The sequence below is a fragment of the Mesoplodon bidens genome (assembly GCF_964165515.1).
Source record: "Mesoplodon bidens genome assembly, chromosome: 20".
Lineage (NCBI taxonomy): Eukaryota > Metazoa > Chordata > Mammalia > Artiodactyla > Ziphiidae > Mesoplodon > Mesoplodon bidens.
The window spans coordinates 32,709,801-32,730,910 of NC_138181.1; the positions used below are offsets into that span (position 1 = coordinate 32,709,801).

Consider the following 21,110-nt stretch of genomic DNA (forward strand, 5'->3'; position numbering starts at 1 on the left):
CATCAAAACTAGGGAGAATACCTCACAGGGATCTTCAACTGTTTATGTTATAGATGTGCCTAAGTTCTTTTAACCCCCAGGTTCATCAAAATCACATCTTCTATTCCCAATGGGTTACTTTTCTCCTTTCTACATTTTTTAAGTATAAAATTGGCTTCATCATCGTCTAGCGCTTTACAGTTTATAAAGCATTTTCTAATATATGATTTAATGCCAACCCTTTTAAGACTTGTGGGAGCTATGCGTTGTGGTATCAACCATGGGCACGTGTGGAAACATCGTCGTTAGTGGAAAAGTGAGCTTGCCCCGCCCCGAGCACATTTTAACACTACCTTAGATCATAATTAACACGTACCCGGAAGAGACTGCAGGACGTGCCTGGAGTTCAGGTTTAACCTGGGCTCTTACATGTGATGTGCTCCAAACAGCATAAAGTAGCTTCCCCTGTCCGTGGTCAGGGACATCTCAGGATTACTAAAGCATCTTTGGTGGAACTTTCCATAAAGTGGCTCTGTCCGTCTCTGCTTGGGTTTTGCTTCCCCATTTGGGGTTGTGGGTTCTCACTTTGTTTGGGGCTTCAGCACTGTGATGGAAACAACCTCCTCCTGCAGCTGATTTCTTCTGTTTCTCACTCCCCAAGGATACCTTTTGCTCTATTATGCTAATAGTATCCAGTTTATTTTTTCTTTTTCAAATAAAAATTCACTCAAGTTTTTGCCTATCCTTTTCAAAATGTGGACAGTTGAGTATCTTTTACTCTCCCTAGGTTTTCCTCTAAAGGACTGAGGTGCCTCATAGCTGATGACCCCACTGCTGCTGAGTCAGCTTCTCTGCAAATCCTTTCCCGTGTTCAGCTGCAGGTAGTCTTTTCAGGCTGAACTCCCATCCCTGCAATTTCCACTGGGTTTTCCACAAAAGATTGCATCCTGGCCCTCATCTGGATTCACACGACTACCCATACCCAGGGTTCCCTGAAACGATCACATGCAAACTATGGCTTCCCCACAGTCAGAAATGCCCATCCTACTAGTTTAGTCCAGTCCCTTGCTATTTGTATAACACATGCCGAAATGTCAGCAGACCACCAACAGAGAATTAGTGTGAAATTTAAGCTGGACGCACCACATACCTCAAGAATATGGAATCCACAACGTTTTCCCCAGTAGATAAAATGCAACCTTGTTTACTTAAATCTTTTCAAACTCTCTTCACAACACACGGCTCACATTTTACATTTCAAATTTGATAAATGAGAACAGTCATGTCTCCCTCAGATTGCTTTTTAATGATTTCTCATGCCATAATTCCTCTTTTTGATTCTAAGAGTCCCCTGAAGAAAGACTATTAGGTAGTTCATTCATACACTGGATAAACATGCTGTGGGGAACCTCTGATCCTACACACCATGCACTTGGCAAAGACAGGAAGAGGAGGCCTTAGAACCTCCTTCTTTAACGGGTCATCAGATTCAAGTGTACGCCTACCAAAAATGTTTGATTTTATCTGCTAGGCTTCCTGTAATAGAAAGCTAGTTAGGGTGAACTACAATCTGTGCTAAGGTTCGAGTTTTCAGGTTTACATCCTGGACCTGCATTTATGAGTTGTATGATGTTGAGTGATTTATGATATCTTTCTATGCCTTTGTCTCCTTGTCTGCAAATGGGGATCATAACTGCACATACATTAAGGATAGTTGGTAGAATTCAGTGAGCTAATATATGGAAGGCACTTACAACAGTGATGGGTCCACAGAATCGATACACGGATCATTATTACTATGACTAAATACTCCGTGAGAAGCAGAGTATTGATTCACCATGAATTGTTTTGCATTCTTTAGATTTGGATGACCCATTTAGAAGGTCACCTGTCATTAAGAAGCACTACTTTTTAAAAAGATCCTATTAAAGTCTGCGGGGCAAGGTGCTGTCAGAGAGGCCAGATGTCAGCGCACCATACTGGGATGCCTCAGAGGATGGAGAGCAGAGGGAATCATGCACACCTGGAGGAAGATGCTCCCCCTCCCATCTGGGAGAAGCCGATGGTAGACAAATGGAGAAAGAAGGAAAGAGGAAAGAGCAGCGGGAAGATGCTGATAGCAACAATGACAGTGACCATCACGACCACAGCACTCCCAGGGCCAAGGGCTGAGCCGAGCCCTGAGCATCCTCCCTCCTCCATCCCCACAACCACCTGGGAAATTCCACTTTGCAGGTAAAGAAATGGGCCTTAGAGAGGGGAGCGATCAGCCCAGGAAGACAAAGCTTGATAAATGGTGCAGCTGGGATTCCAGGCCTGCCGACCGAGTAGTTGTTTTCCAATTTGGAATATCTAATTTCAATCGGTTAGTACCTTTGGTTATAAGATGATAAAGCTAGATAGAGACACATTAATATATGTTTCTATAATGGAATATGGCTTAAATAATGACTATGGTTTTTGAAACCTAGCACCCTTAAATACAATATTATGATTTTTCAAGTAGGTACATTAAGAAAAAAAATTGCTATAGCCAAGGATAATACTTTGATTTTTTTTTTTTTTTTTTTTAGTTAAAGAGAAGAAAAATATAACTAGAGCTTGATTTGAACAGATTGCCAATTTTTTTCCCCAAAAAACCAATGCATTTTTTTGGTTCTGGGCTCAGCATTTATAGCATGTGCACCCACATATACAAATGTTAATCCATGTGTGTGTTAGACGGCGTACACAAAACAAAAGAAAAAGAGAAAGCAAGAGAGAAAGAGAAAACTTGAATCAATGTTTAGAAAATCAGTACTTGATTTCAGGTTTTAGTCTAATTCGTGGTAACTCTGCAAAAATAACACAAATTAGAATTTGGTGATGATGGGCAAGAGGTGGATTATCCAGATTCAGAAATAATAACTGACCTCGCGTGGTTGCTCTGACCGCATTTTTCTTACTGTGTTCATGTTCTTAGCTTTCAAAACAGCATAGCTTTTATGTTACTCAGGTGTGACTTGTCATGAAAAATCACACCATAGATCCTGGACTCCTCCGAATTTCACGGTACGGAGGGATGGATGTCAAAGGAACCTCCCTGTCCCTTCCCACAGCTGGTGGTAAATTAGAAAGTACCAAAGAAGCACCAATAGGTTATAAATTAAATTCCTGTTTTATGCTTTAGGATATTCCCCCAGCACATACAGGGCACATTTGCTGAGAATAAATGATTTTTCTTGCAGGCATATCTGTTTCCATTCATTAGGGTTACATGTTATACTGTTTTTTCTTTTCTTTTTTAATAGAAAGTAAATATATGCATACCTTCCTGCCTGGTCTAACACACATGTACACACACACAGACACACACACACTTTTGAATGGCATCGCTGCTTAAAAACTACCCACTGCAAATGGTTTAACAGCTAAAGAAAATGTGCACGTCATTTACTTGCTTGCTTTCCTTCTGAATACCAACAGTTTCCCTGTATGTTGTGGTGGCCTCCTAATACTTGAATCTCTTCACAGCACTAATCTGTAGACACACAAAAGCTCTGCAAGGGAGACAGGAGAAATCTCACCTCAGCCTCTGAGAACTATTTCCTCAGTGCTGAGATCCTTCCCTGCATCTGTCTGGCCCCTAGGTACCTTTTCTTTTCCAATTCGTCGTGCCTTCCTCCTTGGAACATCTCAAACCATTTTGCACAAGCTACAAGATTTTTCTTCTTTACTCACTCTAGCCTAAAAGTTTCCCTCCTTATATGCTTAAGTCAGATGCTCCCCCTGGGCTCTTCGCTATCTCTCGAACTTCTGATTCCTTTCCTATTTCCTTCTACCAAGAGCCCCCTCTAAAATTCAGCATCACACAGCTGGGAGCTACAAGCTGAAATGAGCAGGATGCCTCAGCTCATTTGGGACCAGCTGCCTTAGAAGATCTTCCAAAAGCATTTCCATTTTGAACCATCCTGGTACTCTGCAACAGCAGGAGGAAGAGGCGGGCTGGAAAGGCCCCTGAAACTTCCCGTGTTCTAGCTGAGAGCATCAGGGTTCCTTCATAAGTCATGCCCACGTTTCTAAAAGTTGAGTTCCTTGAAACTCTTCTAGAGCACTGATTAAAATGGAGACCCCTGAACACAGCCCGACACCCCCAAACTTTCCAGCCATGAGTCCTGGACATTTGAATTTTTGAACTGAAGTATGTATAGTTGATTTACAATGTTGCGTTAGTTTCTGGTGTACAGCAACATGATTCAGAGATGTAAACATATATAAAATATAAAAAAGAATGTATATATACATATAGACATTCTTTCTATATTTTTTCCATTCTGCTTTATTATAGGAGACTGACTATAGTTCCCTGTGCTATACAGCAGGATTTTGTTGCTTATCTATTTTACATATAGTAGTTTGTATCTTCTAATCGCAAACTCCCACCCCCTTTTCCCTTTGGCAATCATAAGTTTGTTTTCTATGTCTGTGAGTCTGTTTCTGTTTTGTAAATAAGTTCATTTGTATCATATTTTAGATTACACATATAAGTGATACCGTATGGTATTTGTCTTTCTCTGACTTACTTCACTTAGTATGATAATCTCTAGGTCCATCCATGTTGCTGCAGATGGCATTATTTCATTCTTTTTTATGGCTGAGTAGTATTCCATTGTGTATAAATATGTACCATATCTTCTTTATCCATTCATCTGTTGATGGTCATTTAGGTTGTTTCCATGTCTGGCTACTATAAATAGTGCTGCTATGAATATTGGGGTTCATGTGTCTCTTTGAATTAGAGTTTTCTCCAGATGTATGCCCAGGGGTGGGATTGCAGGATCATATGTTAACTCTATTTTTAGTTTTTTAAGGAATGTCCATACTGTTTTTCATAGTGGCTGCACCAATTTACATTCCCACTGAACAGTGTAGGAGGGTTCCCTTTTTTCCACACCCTCTCCAGCATTTGTGATTTGTAGACTTTTTAATAAGTTTCAAGCTTAGGTGGAAAGTTGGAATATCTCTGCATTGCCATTTGCAAAGTCCACTGCCAGACTTTTCTGCCTTTCAATAGCTCCATTATTTTCCTTTCTCTTTCTACTCCTGTGATCATACAGTCTTATAAATTGTGTGTCCTGCTCACAGAGATTTGTAATTGTTTAATATCTCTCATTTCTTCTTTTCCCAATCTATCTAATACATCAAAATCACCATTATTTTCCTGAAGCAGTGTTTTTCTTATATTAGCAGATATCAGGAATACAATAAACATTCTATCAAGAAACAATAGGGCTTTGCAGATAAGATAATCCATACCATTTTTCTAGATTCCACATATATGTGTTAATATACAATATTTGTTTTTCGCTTTCTGACATACTTCACTCTGTATGACAGTCTCTAGGTCCATCCATGCTTCTACAAATGACCCAACTTTGTTCTTTTTTATGGCTGAGAAATAGTCCATTGTATATATGTACCACATCTTCTTTATCCATTCCTCTGTTGATGGACATTTAGATTGCTTCCATGACCTGGCTGTTGTAAATAGTGCTGCAATGAACACTAGGGTGCATGTGTCCTTTTGAATTATGGTTCTCTCTGGGTATATGCCTACGAGTGGGATTTCTGGGTCATATGGTAGTTCTATTTTTGGCTTTTTAAGGAATCTCCATACTGTTCTCCATAGTGGCTGTATCAATTTACATTCCCACCAACACTGCAAGAGGGTTCCCTTTTCTCCACACCCTCTCACATATGGATACCAAGGGGGAAGGGGGCTGGGATGAATTGGGATATTGGGATTGACATATATACACTACTGATACTATGTATAAAATAGATAACTAATGTGAACCTACTGTATAGCACAGGGAAATCTACTCAATGCTCTGTGGTGACCTAAATGGGAAGGAAATCCAAAAAAGAGGGGATATATGTATACGTATAGCTGATTCACTTTGCTGTACAGTGGAAACTAACACAACATTGTAAAGCAACTATACTCTGATAAAAATTAAAAAAAAAATAGGGCTTGCCATCAAGTATTTTAAGTTATTTCTTATTGTTCTGTGGAAAAAATGGATTGCTTTCGCTCATATCATCGACTATCTCCTGTGCTTTGCCGTATCTGTACTTTTCATTTTGCACATCCTGTGTCTGAAACAGCCCCACAAATTTTGTGTCCAGACCCTTTCTGTTCTCTGGGTCTGTGTCAAATCCCAACTTTTCTGTGAAATGTTCTTTGATGACCTCACTGGGTAATTATTTCTCTTTCTTCAAACTTTGCTCTCTTTACCCTGATTGCTCATTTGTCATGTTCCATACACAGCTTGATAATTATGATGGATACAGTTTACTGAGCATCTCTGTACCACAGACAGCGATAGGTTTCTGACCTATTTTTTAATCTTCACCCAGCAAGATAAGTATCATTAACCTCATTTTATGGTCGGGAAACAAAAACTCTGGGAGTTTGAATAACTAATAACTAATCCAAACTACCCAGCTACAGAGAGGAAAAACACAAATTTTATCCCATAATCTCTCTCACTCCAAGGCCGACTCTCTTTCACCAATCTGAGCTGAATAACTATGGACTTTGCTGACACAGCAGAACAGAAGATTCTGCAGATGGAGAAAAGGGGTTGAAGCCATGGCTAGAAGAAACAGCAAGTTGGAATAAAGTCACTACCAGCTGCAAAATGGAATGTAAATGTTGCCAGGGCTCAGATCAGGACAGTACCTGTAATACATCAAGAAAAGCACAGCCTTTCCTGAACCCATAGTCCCAGGTTTTAATCTATATCCCACCAAAGATGAGCGCTTCATAGTCACATATGTTTGGTGAATTGCAACCTCCTCTAACTGACCTCTGAGCCACGTTGCCCAGTAAGGTATTAAAAGACTGAGAATCTTTGGCAAAGGGACCTATTTAACTTTTCAGCCCAATGTCCTCCAAAGGAGTTCAAAACAATTTTATTTTCAATGTACAACTATTAATAGACTGGAAACATGCTAATACTGCTGAAAATATTTGGAAGCCACTGAAATACTGTGTTTCTTTCTCTTCTGGCCCTCTCAGTCCCAGCAGTCAGTGCCACAGCTGAGCTGGTTCAGCTAATTAAATCGGAATCTCTGAGGAGTGGCGCCCAGGTGGTTCTGATGTGAAGCCCAAATTGGAAACTAAATTCTGAACCCAATCTTTCTGAATCTGCCCCATTTTGCACCAGCAGCCCATTACAAAATTATAAGATACATTTCAACAAAGACCAGAGAGCTTGTATTATCATACTCTGAAATATAACTACTAAAAAGTTTTCACTTTTAAAGAAAACTTGAAATTATTATTAGTAATAATACTTTTACCTCCATCTATTGAGGTATAATTGTCAAAACTGTATAGGGTTAACATGTACAATATGATGCTTTGATACACATATACACTAAAAAATACAGCATTTACTGCAATCAAGGTAATTAACATATCCATCATGGTACACAGTTGTTGTTTTGTTTTTTTTTTTTTGTGGTGAGAACTCTTAAGATCTCTGCTCTTAGCAATGGAAAACAGTATGGAGGCTCCTCAAAAAATTAAAAATAGAACTAGCATATGATCCAGCAATCCTAATTCTGGGTATAAGACCAAAAAAAATGAAATCTATATCTCAAAGAGATATCTGCATTCCTGTGCTTGTTGCAACATGATTCACAATGGCCAAGATATGGAACCAACCTAAGTATCCACCTATGGACAAATGGATAAAGAAAATGTGATACACACACACACACACACACACACACACAGAGGACTATTACTCAGCCATAATAAAGAAGGAAATCCTACCATTTGTGACAATATGGATGGACCTGGAAGGTATTATACTAAGTGAAATAAGTCAGAGAAAGACAAATATTGCATGATCTTACTTATATGTAGAATCTAACTTTAAAAACCAAGTAGAATTCATATAACCAGACAGTAGAATGGTGGCTGCCAGGGGCTGAGAGTAGGGGAAACAGGGAGATTTGGTCAAAGGGTACAAACGTCCAGTTGCAAGATAAGTTCCGAGGATCCAATATACAGTACGATGACTAGAGTTAATAATACTGTATTGTATACTTGAGACTTAATTCGTTATTATTGCAATTATCTTATTGTCCACTCTCTGCACCACCCACAAACACTCTGGACCCTCACTTCTTGGTCTGGTCCACAGACCAGGGGCACCCACATCACCCAGGAACTTGTTGAAATGCAGAATCTCGGTACCTTCCTCAGATCTCCTGAGTTGTAAACTACATCTAAAGAAGATCCCGGGTGATTCCTACACACAATAAATTTAAGAAGCATTGGACTAGCATATATCACAATTTCAGGCACATGTTACGCCCTTTAAAAGGTTTGCTAAATAGATACATATGTACTTCGGTACAAATTCTATGGTTCTCACACTATTTTTACTAAGTTGTAGACTTTTAGTAGTATGATGACCTGGGGACTTCCCTGTGGTGTAGGGGTTAAGAATCTGCGTGCCAATGCAGGGGACACGGGTTGGAACCCTGGTCCAGGAAGATCCCACATGCCACAGAGCAACTAAGCCCATGCACCACAACTACTGAGCCTGCGCTCTAAAGCCTGTGAGCCACAACTACTGAGCCCGCATTCCACAGCTACTAAAGCCTGCGTGCCTAGAGCCCGTGCTCCGCAACAAGAGAAGCCACCGCAATGAGAAGCCCACGCACTGCAATGAAGAGTAGCCCCTGCTCGCTGCAACTAGAGAACGCCTGCAAGCAGCAATGAAGACCCAACGCAGCCAAAAATAAGTAAATAAATTTATATAAAAAAATAGTATAGGGCTTCCCTGGTGGCGCAGTGGTTGAGAGTCCGCCTGCCGATGCAGGGGACACGGGTTCGTGCCCCGGTCTGGGAAGATCCCACATGCCGCGGAGCGGCTGGGCCCGTAAGCCATGGCCACTGAGCCTGTGCGTCCGGAGCCTGTGCTCCGCAATGGGAGAGGCCACAGCAGTGAGAGGCCCGCATACCGCAAAAAAAAAAAAAAAAAAAAAAATAGTATAATGACCTGGATATATATAGTGTTTGGATTTTCAAAAAATTGAATGGTGTATATGGACAATATCCCTGCACGTTAAAAATGATTTACTGTGGTGGAACACACTGCCAAAACACAAACAGGGAACAGCATTTGGTTCTAACTCTTCTTTCAAAGCAATATTATGACTGCAGTTTTATTTTCACAGAGGTGCATAGCAAAGATAAGACACAGGTTTGAAAAGTTCAGCATAAAAGAAATGATGCTTTTATAATTAAAATATTAAAGGTTATTTGCTGAAAATAGCCTTTTAAAACTAAATACAGGTTAAAAACAAAACTGTGGGGTTTTTTTAAAAAAAAGATTTTAACTTCAACATGTTACTGTTGTGTTCTAAGGTAGAATTCTGAAGTCTCTACGGCACTGTTTCTTAGAGCAATAAACACGCAGCTAGTTACAGAAATCCTGTACGTTGCAGGCCTTCTGCTGAGCGCTTCACAAGCAACCCCTCATTTGCTCCATTTCACAAGCCTCTGAGGTCCTGTCAGGGCCATTTCCATCTTACAGACAGGGGTCTGGGACTTAGAGGAAACCCACTCTGTGCCATCAAGCTCACAAGTTGCAAAACCATGGCTAGATCTCGAGTCTGAATCAGTAGGCTTGGTTTAGCTACTATTCCAAGCTGCCTGCTTATGGAAAGAAGATGGGAAAATTAGAGGTCACAGGCCACCCCTGCCCCAGCCAGATGAGAACAGCCTCACAGGACAGCAGGTCCAGCTCTGATGACAGACAGAAGACCTGGCTTCTCTCCTAGCCACTAACCCCAAACTGTAGGACAAGGCATGTGATCTTTCTAGGATGCAGTTTCCTTATCCAACCAATAAAGGGATCACATTAGGAGATTTCCCAAGTTCCAGCTATTCTAAAATATATAATTCACAAAAATAAAACCCTCCAGGATATATACATTTTTAAAGAAATGATGGGCTATAATTGTCTAAAGGGCTTCAAATCAGAGTGACTTAACCTCTTGTGTTTATTAAAGTCCAAAGATGGGAAACGTTCCTGTTTCTAGCCACTGCTCACAGACAGGACTCACCAAGCTCACATGGCATGTGCCCATAGGATGAAACCCGAGTAATAAATTGTCACACTTGTCAGAGACGAATTAGACTGCACAAAATTACCTTATTCTCCTCACCAGTCCTCCATTAAATTGTACAAACTTTAAGAAGAAAGGGAAAATTAGATGTTCAGAGTTTGGGGAGAAAGTTTAAATGAAGATATCAAAGTGTACAGCTGGAATGCCATGACGTACACATCCAGCTGATCTGGAGAATAAATGAAAGCCCGCCAGCATTATCAGAGGATGGCTAAAATAGAGTTGGCACAATGGCCTCTTAAAAGGCAGTGTGTTTTTAAAAGGGAAATTTATTTAAAAGTGTTAATTTAAGTGTAATTTTGCTTTCTGGAAAAGACCACATACAAAAAGAGAGAGGTGTGACTATAAAAAAACAAAAACAAGAACAAAACACAAGTATATTGTATTGTGTGAAATGAATTTATATTCCTAAAGGGGAAATTTTTCCCAGTGCCTGTAACACTGATAATTTACAGGAAATGTAATCTTCAGTAAAATCAGGTGAAGTGGTTGGGCTTTCCTATGACAGGAGAAATATCACAGCAGAGTTGAGGTTTCTGACATGTGGAATCTGCCCTGACTTGGTAAAGAACCACACTCTGGGACTCTCTAATCAGTTCCATCTTTAGGGACCAGGAATTTTTTTTTTTTTTTCTCTTCATCATCCCTCAGTCTGGTCTTTTTGCATGTAGTCCTGGTGTAAAATACTACATTTTATCCACAGCTACCACCATTAAATAAATCATATAAATTTCCTATGTTCAAAATATTTATTGATGAACATAGTTTAACTTCATCAACTGTATGTATTTGAAATTCTAAATACTGATTTCAGCCAAAATGAAAGCTATCTAAGATGAGCTACTCTGATGGTTATCTCAGACATCTGTGAAGAAATATGGAAATGAGACACTTCTGGGCAATAAAATGGCACCAGGGTACCCACTAAGAAACCCATCACAATCTCTAGGAGGGAGATTGCAGGGCACGGAAGTCCTCACCTGGGGTATGTTTGCCTGGTCCTGAATTGGGGATAGAGGACGTGGGAGATTGCAAATAGGCAGAAGTCTCTCCTGGCCCATCAGCAACAGCTTCCTTTCCTCCTCAAGGCAACTTCCAGCAAGAAAGACTCTTCCCGCAGCACCTACTACAGATGGTACATTTCAGGTGAAAACGGAGGGAAATAAGTGCCTTGAAAAGTACACCTGATTGGAAGCTTTTTGAAACACAGCCTGCTTGCTTGGCTCAGCTGCACTGTTTCCAGTGATTCCTTTGCTGCCCGTTGGGACAGAGTCCTCAGGCAGCTAGCTGCCAACGGGAGAGGGAGACAATGGAAAGGGGTTTGCGTAGGCCTTGTGGACGGCGGGGGGGGGGGGTGACCTAATCATGTAGGTAACGCAAGTGTCATCTGGAGGATGCGTGGGAAAGAATGTCTCAGACCAGGTTACAAATTCCCCGTTGCACAGACTTGGCTGTGATCAGACAAATTTCCCTATTGAGTCTGGAGGGTTTGGGATGACTGGGGCTGGCCATTATCTTCCCACCACCTCTAACGTAAATGAGTCCAAGTTGTAGATGGGAAGCCTTCATATTTACACTGTTGGCAATGTCTTTACGACATGCCCCCTTTTAGAAGACTTATAACATCCATTATTGTATTTATACTCACAACTATACATGACAAGTAAGTTAAGATTTATCACCTTACCTTATACCTAATAACACAGAAAAAGAAGTCTGTAAAAGAAGGGGTCATGATGTCTCCACCATGGAGTAACAGGCCCAGATCTAGACTTGAAGTGGCCTCATGCTTCCGTTGGTGTCCAATGAGGCCAGACGGAATTGCAGTCATTCTGGGATAATACTGGAGTGTAACATACTGCTTTAGTTTTTCATAATAAAAATTTTAATAAAAGTATTTTATTTACTTTTAGTTTCCTGACTTAAAAACAGTAAAGAAATATCACCTTGATCTGTTGAAATAAAGGAAGAAATATAGCTTGGGGCTGTCTCTGTTTCAGTCCCTGCTCTGCTACCTGGTAGCTGTGTGGTAAGATATTTAACCTTCTCTGAGTTCATTTTTCTCACCTCTAAAATGGGGATAATAGTATCTCTAAGTAGTGGCAACTGATTACATTTGCCTGGTACATGGCAATACTTATTGAATATTATTATTCGGTGTAAGGTTATTTTTAGAATAATATATTATTCAAAGAAATTTTTAGAGAAAGATATTTTGAGTACAAGAGGGGTTTAGGAAAGGGGCTGTAATAATATCATGTTAATTATGGCCTTAGGCCTCTGCATAGTATGTAGAGGTTCAAGAAAAGTAGAAATTCATATATTGTTGTATATATACATATACACACATACGATATTTGTTTATGTTATGCTTGCTCCACAGAAAATGCTGAGGTGCAAACATTCCAATAGGTTTGTGCAACGTAATTATTAAATTTAAATTTAAAACGGAAAACATAAAAGAAAGAAAACCAATTATTTCAGTTGGTGGTCATGGGGCCATGTTTTATGGCCTCCTCCTCCTCCTGCCTGAAAAACGCCATCGTCTTTCAAAAAGAGTGTGACCAAGTCCATTCTCTAGTAGGTCTGTGTCTTTATTCCTGTCTTACCCCTAGGTTCTTCATGAGGGTAAGCTGGGACAAAGTGAGAGAGTGGCATGGACATATATACACTACCAAATGTAAAATAGCTAGCTAGTGGGAAGCAGACGCATAGCACAGGGAGATGAGCTCGGTGCTTTGTGACCACCTAGAGGAGTGGGATAGGGAGGGTGGGAGGGAGACGCAAGAGGGAAGAGATATGGGGACATATGTATATGTATAGCTGATTCACTTTGTTATACAGCAGAAACTAACACACCATTGTGAAGCAGTTATACTCCAATAAAGAGGTTAAAAAAAAAAAAAGAGTGTGACCAGCCTATACTGTTTAACAGGAGGGAGGTGAAGGGTATGGAAACGGAAAGACTGGGAAGAGTCGCCCCGTGGAGGCGGCGTAAGAGACGGAATTCAGGGCCGTGCAGGTCCCTGGACTGAGCTCTGGAGCAGAAAAAGGGCCGCAGGGAAAATTCAGATCAGGTCTGTAAGTTAGTTAGCACCAGTGTTAATTTCTTGGTTTCCACGACGACACTAGGGCTTCATAAGACATGATTGTTAAGGGAAGCTGGGCTGGGTGATATACCAACTCTCTGAGCTGGTTTTACAAGTTCTCTGTGAAATGATTTTAAAATGAACAGTTAACAAATAAAATGATAAGGGAGTGGAAGGGGTTTCCTTTCTTGCTCCCTGGGCAGGTGAACAGAAGGGCTGACTTCAGGGCGTCTCTGCGCTGTGTGCGCCTCAATAATCCGTCCTCATTAGAAATGAAATAGACACCAAGTCAGTTATCAATTAAGTGACAAGCTGGATAAACATCATAGGTGTTAACTGACCCTTCAAGGGTTCTCTGAAGCTCACTCAGCTTCGCCAGTTCCTTTTAAGTTCTGTTTTGGCTTCAGCAAGTCACTGATTAGATTGGTTTAATGGTGAAGCTGTGCCTGGTTAATGCGAACAAAATACAGTGTAGTTACAAAACTACTTGTTGCTCTCTTATACGTAAGCTTGCATCGCCCAGAGAGGCAAAGGGGTAAAGTCATGTTGGTTAGTGAATGACTGAACTTAAGCCTTAAAAAATGTCATCAAGCAACAGATTTTCTATTGCTATAAGAAGTCAGCTCTAATCTAAATCGGCCAAGAAGCATTCTTGCACAGATGATCACTGAGGTTTTCCAGGGAGGCAGATATATACATAACTGTCTGCCCCACTGGTGGTGCTTCTTCGAATGTTCTATCATCCATGTGTTGATTTAATGTTGGTTAAATGGGGCCACGTGGGCCTTCCCTGTGGAGGCTGGTTCCTGAACAAGCATGCAAGAGACGCAAACGTGCTGTGGTGAAGACAGGGGTGCATTCAGTGGGGCAAAGTGAGGGGTGCTTGCCGGGCAGAGGAGAAGGCCAGACTGGAGGGCAAGGTGGGCCACGCTCTGAAAAGCCTTGAATGACATGCTAAGGCCTTCAGGTTTTATTCCGATGGCCCATGGCTCAGTCACTGAAGGTTTTTAAGAAACTGACGCATTTAAGTAAGTTTTGGGGCATATTTTAAACGCATTTATTAGTCCTTGTTTTCTTTCCTTCTCTACCCTATACACACACTCCCTGCCATGAAATGGGGTAGATAATTATTCCCAAATATGAGTGCATATTTTGAGGACAGTAAATGCTCTCCTCCTCGTTTCTCGTCAAGACTCTGTGACGTTCTTAGGAACATCCCTTTAACCATCATATCTTAACTTAGAAACCTTAGTAACTGAACTCTGAAATAAAACCAATTTTCTGCCTTCTTGATATTTCCGGAATTAGGAGTTAGATGCTACCCCGTCAAATCACTTCAGAAAGTAAGAACGTGTGGCTAGGATTACTGCTAACCAGGTTTTTAACTGCAGGAAAAAACCGTAATTACTGGACCACGTTGCAAAGACAACTAGGCATGACAACTCTCTCTTAAAGGAGGGTATTGATAAGAGGCCAACCTATCTAAAATTAGAACCTGACGAGTTAAAAACAAATTCAGCCTCATCTGACGTACACAGAGTCGATTAGGCTTAAGTGATGACACCCCGGCCACGTTTAATACATGGATAATTTTGGGACTTTACATCATCCACCGCTTTTAGACTGCCTCTGCTGTAGCCATGGCAACCCTTATATAAAACATAGCTGAGTTGGTAATTTTACTCCAAATGAAATGAAAATAAGGCTAATCCTATTATTGTTCTTAACAATTTTCCAAGTAGCTTCTTCTCAGAGTGCCCTTGCTTGTATAGTCTGTCTTTTAAAAATAGCTTATTGGAAAATTACACGAGTGTGTGCACTCTCTCTACTCACAGCCATTAGCACTGTCCTACCGCCGCTGCTGTGTAACCTTGTGCCTGAAAGGAGTTGCATCCGCCTACACGGCCACTTAGTATTTTTCTTGCATTTCGGGGATGGGTAAATCTTTTAAATGTACCAGTTTAGACCATGAAACATTTCAGAGGCAGTCACTTGAAAGTTACGGCTAAATAATAGTCTTTTGAAGATAAGCCCTATTATGCATTTGTATAAATCTGAGAAGGTAACTGAAGTGATCCTGTTTTGTACTGTAAACGTGCCCATGTGTGTTTCAGTAATGATTTCGGAAAACCATCTTTTCCTTTTCTGCCTCCACTGAAGAGCCTTCTGTTCAATAGGGGTCCTATGCCATGTCAGGATCTTTCTCTTTGTAATTGTGATAAACACTCAATGTCATCCCTGGCATTGTCCCTGCTGTCCCTGACTTTCCTGATGCAGCGTGTGTGCTCAATGGCTTTTCAACTGGCCCATCTCCCCTACGGTGGTTGTCTGCCCAAGGCTTTAGGATCCAAAGTGCAGTCCTGAAACAGAGAAAAGGGAACTTCCTGACAGGCCATTAAGCTCAGACCTGGGTTCTTCCATGGCGGGGACGGTCTTACAGTAAAGAGAAAACAGAGTTTGGGTTCAGGGGCCTGCAGGTGCAGCTCTGCCGGTGCTCCCTCAGCTTTGCCATCTCTTATCCTTTGTGCTTCTCAGACTCTTCATCAAAAGAGGAAAAATACACTAATAACTACCCCACGGGGCTTTTGTGCCAAGCCATCAGGAAAATGCAAATCATCAGGAGAATATAACGATCAGTACAACTCTGTCTGATAATGGCTGTCAAAACAGAGAAACCATGATGAACCAACAGGTAACCCATTTTATCAGACCAGAAGGCACCCAGGGTCAGAGTCCCACGGACAGCTTTTCCATCAACTGCCCAGTTCTTCCCAACTGCTGCTGGATCATTGATCTTGGTGTCCTGGCAAATACGGGGAGATTTCAGACAGCTGGAAAAACATCTTCCAGTCTGAATCCAAACACCAAGAAGACACAGAGCAATTTCTCTGGCTGCCACGACAATATTCTCTATGTCACGACTGTGAGTTGTTGCTATCAGGCCCCGCAGGTTGCCGTGGCCTCACCTGGCATTTCCCACAGATGGCAATTTTAGCAGATTCAAGACCCTGTCCGAGCACATTTTTCTGAGTCTGGTATTAAAGTAGGAGGGGACCCGTGTCGGGGGAAAGGACCGATGGAGATAAAACAGAGAGGAGGAGAGGATGCAAGGGGATGAGAAAAGAAGAAACAGGCAAAACCAAGTCAAGTAACATCGTCTCACTCCTGGGGACCACTTACTGAAGACAAGTGAACTGAAGGAGGTCTCCCTGCTCAGGGCAGTCACGTGGTGTGGGAATGCGCCGCAAGGCCTTCTGTGAGGCTCTGCGCCACTGGGACTGGCATCTCTGTTCAGCATTCCTATTTTTCTTTCAGACTTGGATATGAACATCTGAGTTTCCTTTCCTACATAAACGGCATTTGTTTGGCGAGAGCCAACCTTGACTGTGGAGTCTACAATCATCCTCCGATATGCCTACTTTTTTTTCTCTCCCCCAGCCTGACACCTCACCATCCAGGTGAAGCCCATCATCTCTAGAATATCTCACAAATAAGGCCTTTACCATGAGTCACTGAATTTCTGAGAAATCGTCACCATGTAGTTTTGCATGGCAATGATTTTCTGGAAACCAAAACAAGGTGACTTTAGAGCTAGGAGGGTGTTGCATCACCGAATCTCCTACAGTGATACACAGAGAAAGACACTCAGTAGATGTTGAATGAATTAATTTAAAAGCTCATTTAGGACAGCCTCTTTTAATACAAGCAGTTAAATGATTTGTCCAAGGTCACAAGGATGGTTTGGGATAGAACTTGGAGCAAAATCCAGGACATTCAGCTTTCAGTTTGGTATCTGTTTCCACTAACTCTGATGTTACAAAAAGGTAGATAAATAATAACATAAACCAATCCTTGAGTCTTTAAATTGTATAACATGAAATAAGCAAAAGGGTAAGCTTGCCTGATCTAAAAGTATTACTCAGATCAATGAAATTAAAAACAAAGATCACAGAGGCAGTGGTTATTTTTCTTTCAACTGAAGTAGCATTTAACATAAGAACAATAAAACTAATGAAAGGAAATGACTTAAACTATAAACATGAATCCTCTGCTTTGAGTTTTGAGTCTTGGAAAATAAAATTCAATGTTGCTAATTGGTTTAAAACATAAAACAGTTTATGACATTTGTCAGGTTTGATATTTTTATCCTTCAGTCTCTGTACTGAAATACAGACTTAAACCTATAGAGATATTCAAAATCATTCATTTCATCTCCGCCACCAATGCATAAACAGCCAACAGTTCCTCTATCCCAACTTAATTTGAACATACATATTGGCAAGTTTCCTTATTGTTCAAGACCTGAAATAGATAACAGCTGCAGTTTTTAAAATACTAAGAAATTGAAAAAATAAACCAAAAAAAAGTTCAACCCATAACAAATGACATAATTTAAAGTATACCTTAAGTCTTCAAACATTTATTCTTCGAATTCTCCCTTTTCGGTTGTACTTACAGACACAGCTAGAGCTGCTCCCACACGAGAAACACCATAGACCAGAGACTGTAATGGATTTGATCAGGTTTTCTTCTGTTGCCACTAGCACACACACCAGAGAACTGATCATCAGATGACTGGCATTATCTATATATCAGATTAGTATTTATGGTTTGCCTGTGACCCTCATAGGTGGTTATATGATTTGGTGCAGCATCTCCAGGGAGGAAAAGACATACACAATCACACATCTGCGGCAGAGGCGACAAATGGCTGGTGACATGACATTTTTAAATCTCCACTGTCTAAAAATATCTGTTTACACAGAATCAGCTCCAGACCAAATCCAAAACTAGCTTAGCTCAGTTAGCTGCCATCTTCTGTGTTGCTTTGTAAGAATCCAAAAGGAGGACATGATACGTTCCAGTGCCCAAGGCCAGATAACATCTCCAGCTCCAAATACCAGCACAAAGACATCTAAGAAACTTTGAAATCAGTCACAATATAGATGACACTTTAGCAGCCAAGAGAGCAAGTCAAGGAAAAAACACAGCTTTCTAAAGTCTACTGTGGGAAGCGGTAAGGACATTTCTTGTCCAGTACTCACCATATGGATGGTGCTTCGGTCCCGCTGATCTCTAAGAAGTCATATCCTTCTTCGAGTTGAAAGTCAGTGAAGACTAACGCAATGGTGTCCCCGGGCTCTGCGAGGATGGTCCACGTACAGTCGGCGTTGTTCTCGTACTCGGAAGGGAAGTAGGGGCTGGAGATGCCGCTGCTCGTCCCACGTAAGGTCCCTCCACAGGCCCCCTCAGCTGCAAAGACAGAAACAAAGAAAGCGTACTTGAAAATGGCCTCATACACAAGCACCTCCACAACGTGTCACTTTCAATCAGTGACACATATTTTCTGAACCCCAAATAGCGACACGCAATCTGACAAAGGGTTTCTCCTGGTTTGTTAGTTTAGTTCTACAGAAAGACTTAAAAAGTCTACCCATTACATCGTGTTGTTAACTGAACTGCCACTATAGAAAGAAGTGAAATTGTGTCTTTTCTAAAATCTGGAATGTGCAGTTACTATACACCTGACATTCAAAGACAGCTTAACCGTATTTTCAAAGGTTTTCTCTGCATCTTGGAAGACGGAAATAAGTTGGCAACACTGTGAGTCTTAACAGTATGTGGCCATCATTTCTTCATTTTTTGAGAGCTGGCTTGAAAATACAGTGATCTTAAAAGAAGCAGTTGCCCTAATCTTTATGTCCTGTAGAGTTTGGAATGTGCACTTGGTTTTGAATTTCAGATAAGTTCTTGAATAATATGATAACGGAGACACATCAACTCATAAAAAAGTTCTGAGTGGGAAATAGTTGCATGAAAACTTAAAATGGATTATCTTGGAAAAGTGACAAGGAAAAGGTCAGTAAGATAAAATACATTTAGGATACAAATTAGCATTGGAATAAATATTGTTTTGAAGAGAAATGGATCCTGTAACTTTTTCCACAGAGTAAAAAACAGATGGTATTCAATTTATATAATCATCTATTACAAAACGTTATGTACGTAGTAAACTGTATATATCGGGTAGATAAATATTTGCGAAATAACATGTTTTAAGACAAGTCTGTAAATACTGTCCCTCCCTTCCTTCTTTCCTATCAGATAATCCTAGCAAACAGTATACACTTGGCCCTCTGTGTATACTGCAGATTCAGCATCCATAGATTCTACCAACAGATGAAGAATATACAAAAAAATTCCTAGAAAGTTCCAAACAGCAAAACTTAAGTTTGCTGCATGCCCACAACTATTTACACAGTATTTTCATTGTATTAGGTATTATAAGTATTCTAGAAATCATTTAAAGTATACAGGAGGATGTGTGTAGGTTCTACGCAAATACGATGCCATTTTGTGTAAGGGACTTGAGCATCCAAATATTTTGTTATCTGCAGGGGAACCTGGAAGCAATCTCCTGTGGATACCAAGCGACAATTGTATTTAACAATTAGGGACATCAGCGTTACAAGTAGAGTGATAGACAAAGTCAGCCTGTTACCAAGATGGGAAATTTGCCTTTGGCAGCTTGTGGGACTAGACAGACGAGATCCCTTGGAACAGATATTTACATTGGCTACTGAATAAATAACTGTGTATATAAGCATATCACACTTATATATAAAAAGTTTACACACACACACACACACACACACACACACATATAAACTTAAAAGTTTTCAAATCCAATGCTGTGGTTGGGTGATTAAATGAAATATATTAAATCTGACAGCGAAGACTGCATAAGTAGTTTGTAATTCAGCTGGCTAGCAAACAGCCCCCCTTCCCAAGTGTTAGAGGAGAAACACTCATATCAAATTATTCTGGATTTTTGAAACTGTAACCTATGCACTGAAGCATTATTTATGATTTAAAAGACCTTGAAACAGGTATATTTGTGAGCATAATACACTATAACCATAAAACAAAACACACCTCAATGGCATTCTTCACTTCCCTGCCTTACCTCCTCACTAGTTCACTTTGCTTCCTGAATCACCTCCCAAATATATTAGCTGCACTAAGTCTGGATCTCAGAGTCTACTCTCGTGGGACTGAGGCTAGGAAAACAGAGGTGTCATAGGTGCTTGATAGGACCACAGGGGGCCCAGATATTTGGTTAAACACTATTCGAGTGTGTCTGTGAGGATGAAGACCTGAATAGAACAAAAAGGTGGATTAAGAGAGAATTCACTCTCTTGGATTGACTGCCTTCATACATGGACTCAGGCTGGAACTTACGCCCCTGTCTCCCCTGGATCCAGCTTGCTGACTGCAAGTGTTAAGACTCAGCCTCCAAATCCAATGAGCCCAGTCCTTTAATAAATCTCTTTATAATTCTCAATATCTCCAAAAAAAACCCCTCTCAAAATCATGTATGATATTTTAATTACTTTTGTATCTCACCATATATTATTTTTAAAGTGCCCAATAAAAAATACTGACGATAACTGAACTTTACTAGAGCAGCTGCTGGTATCTCGATGGACCAGAGGATGAAGCTGACACTTCTATGACCTTAGCCTTGGGCTAAGGCAATGGGTTACGTCAGCTGGTCTTTACAGCATTATGCAATAGGCTCTATTGTGGTTCAATATGTGTTCATTGATTTTGCTTTTGTTGTCATTTGTAATAGGAAGACTAGTATAGCAGCAATAGTAGTAGTGACAGTTCAGAGTTCAGACCTAAAAATCTCTCAATCTAAAGGCCCCAAGGAACATAGAGACACAGTATCATATATCCCTGTCCTAATTTTTAACTACATCACCGATTTCCAAGGGAAAATTATGAATCTGAGATATCCACAATCATAAAATATTCACTCATATCTCTTTTTCAGTTATCTGC

The 21,110-nt window shown here is 40.6% G+C and overlaps 1 protein-coding gene across 1 annotated transcript in view; it reads right to left on the minus strand.

The window, feature by feature from the left end:
• CSMD1 (CUB and Sushi multiple domains 1) overlaps positions 1-21,110 on the minus strand; it is a gene marked incomplete at its 3' end in the record, with an annotated part of 1,732,394 nt that overhangs the window by 836,918 nt on the left and 874,366 nt on the right. Inside the window, exon 5 of the mRNA XM_081220901.1 lies at positions 18,308-18,515. Coding sequence (XP_081077027.1) covers positions 18,308-18,515 — 208 coding nt within the window. The remainder of the gene's footprint in view (positions 1-18,307; positions 18,516-21,110) is intronic.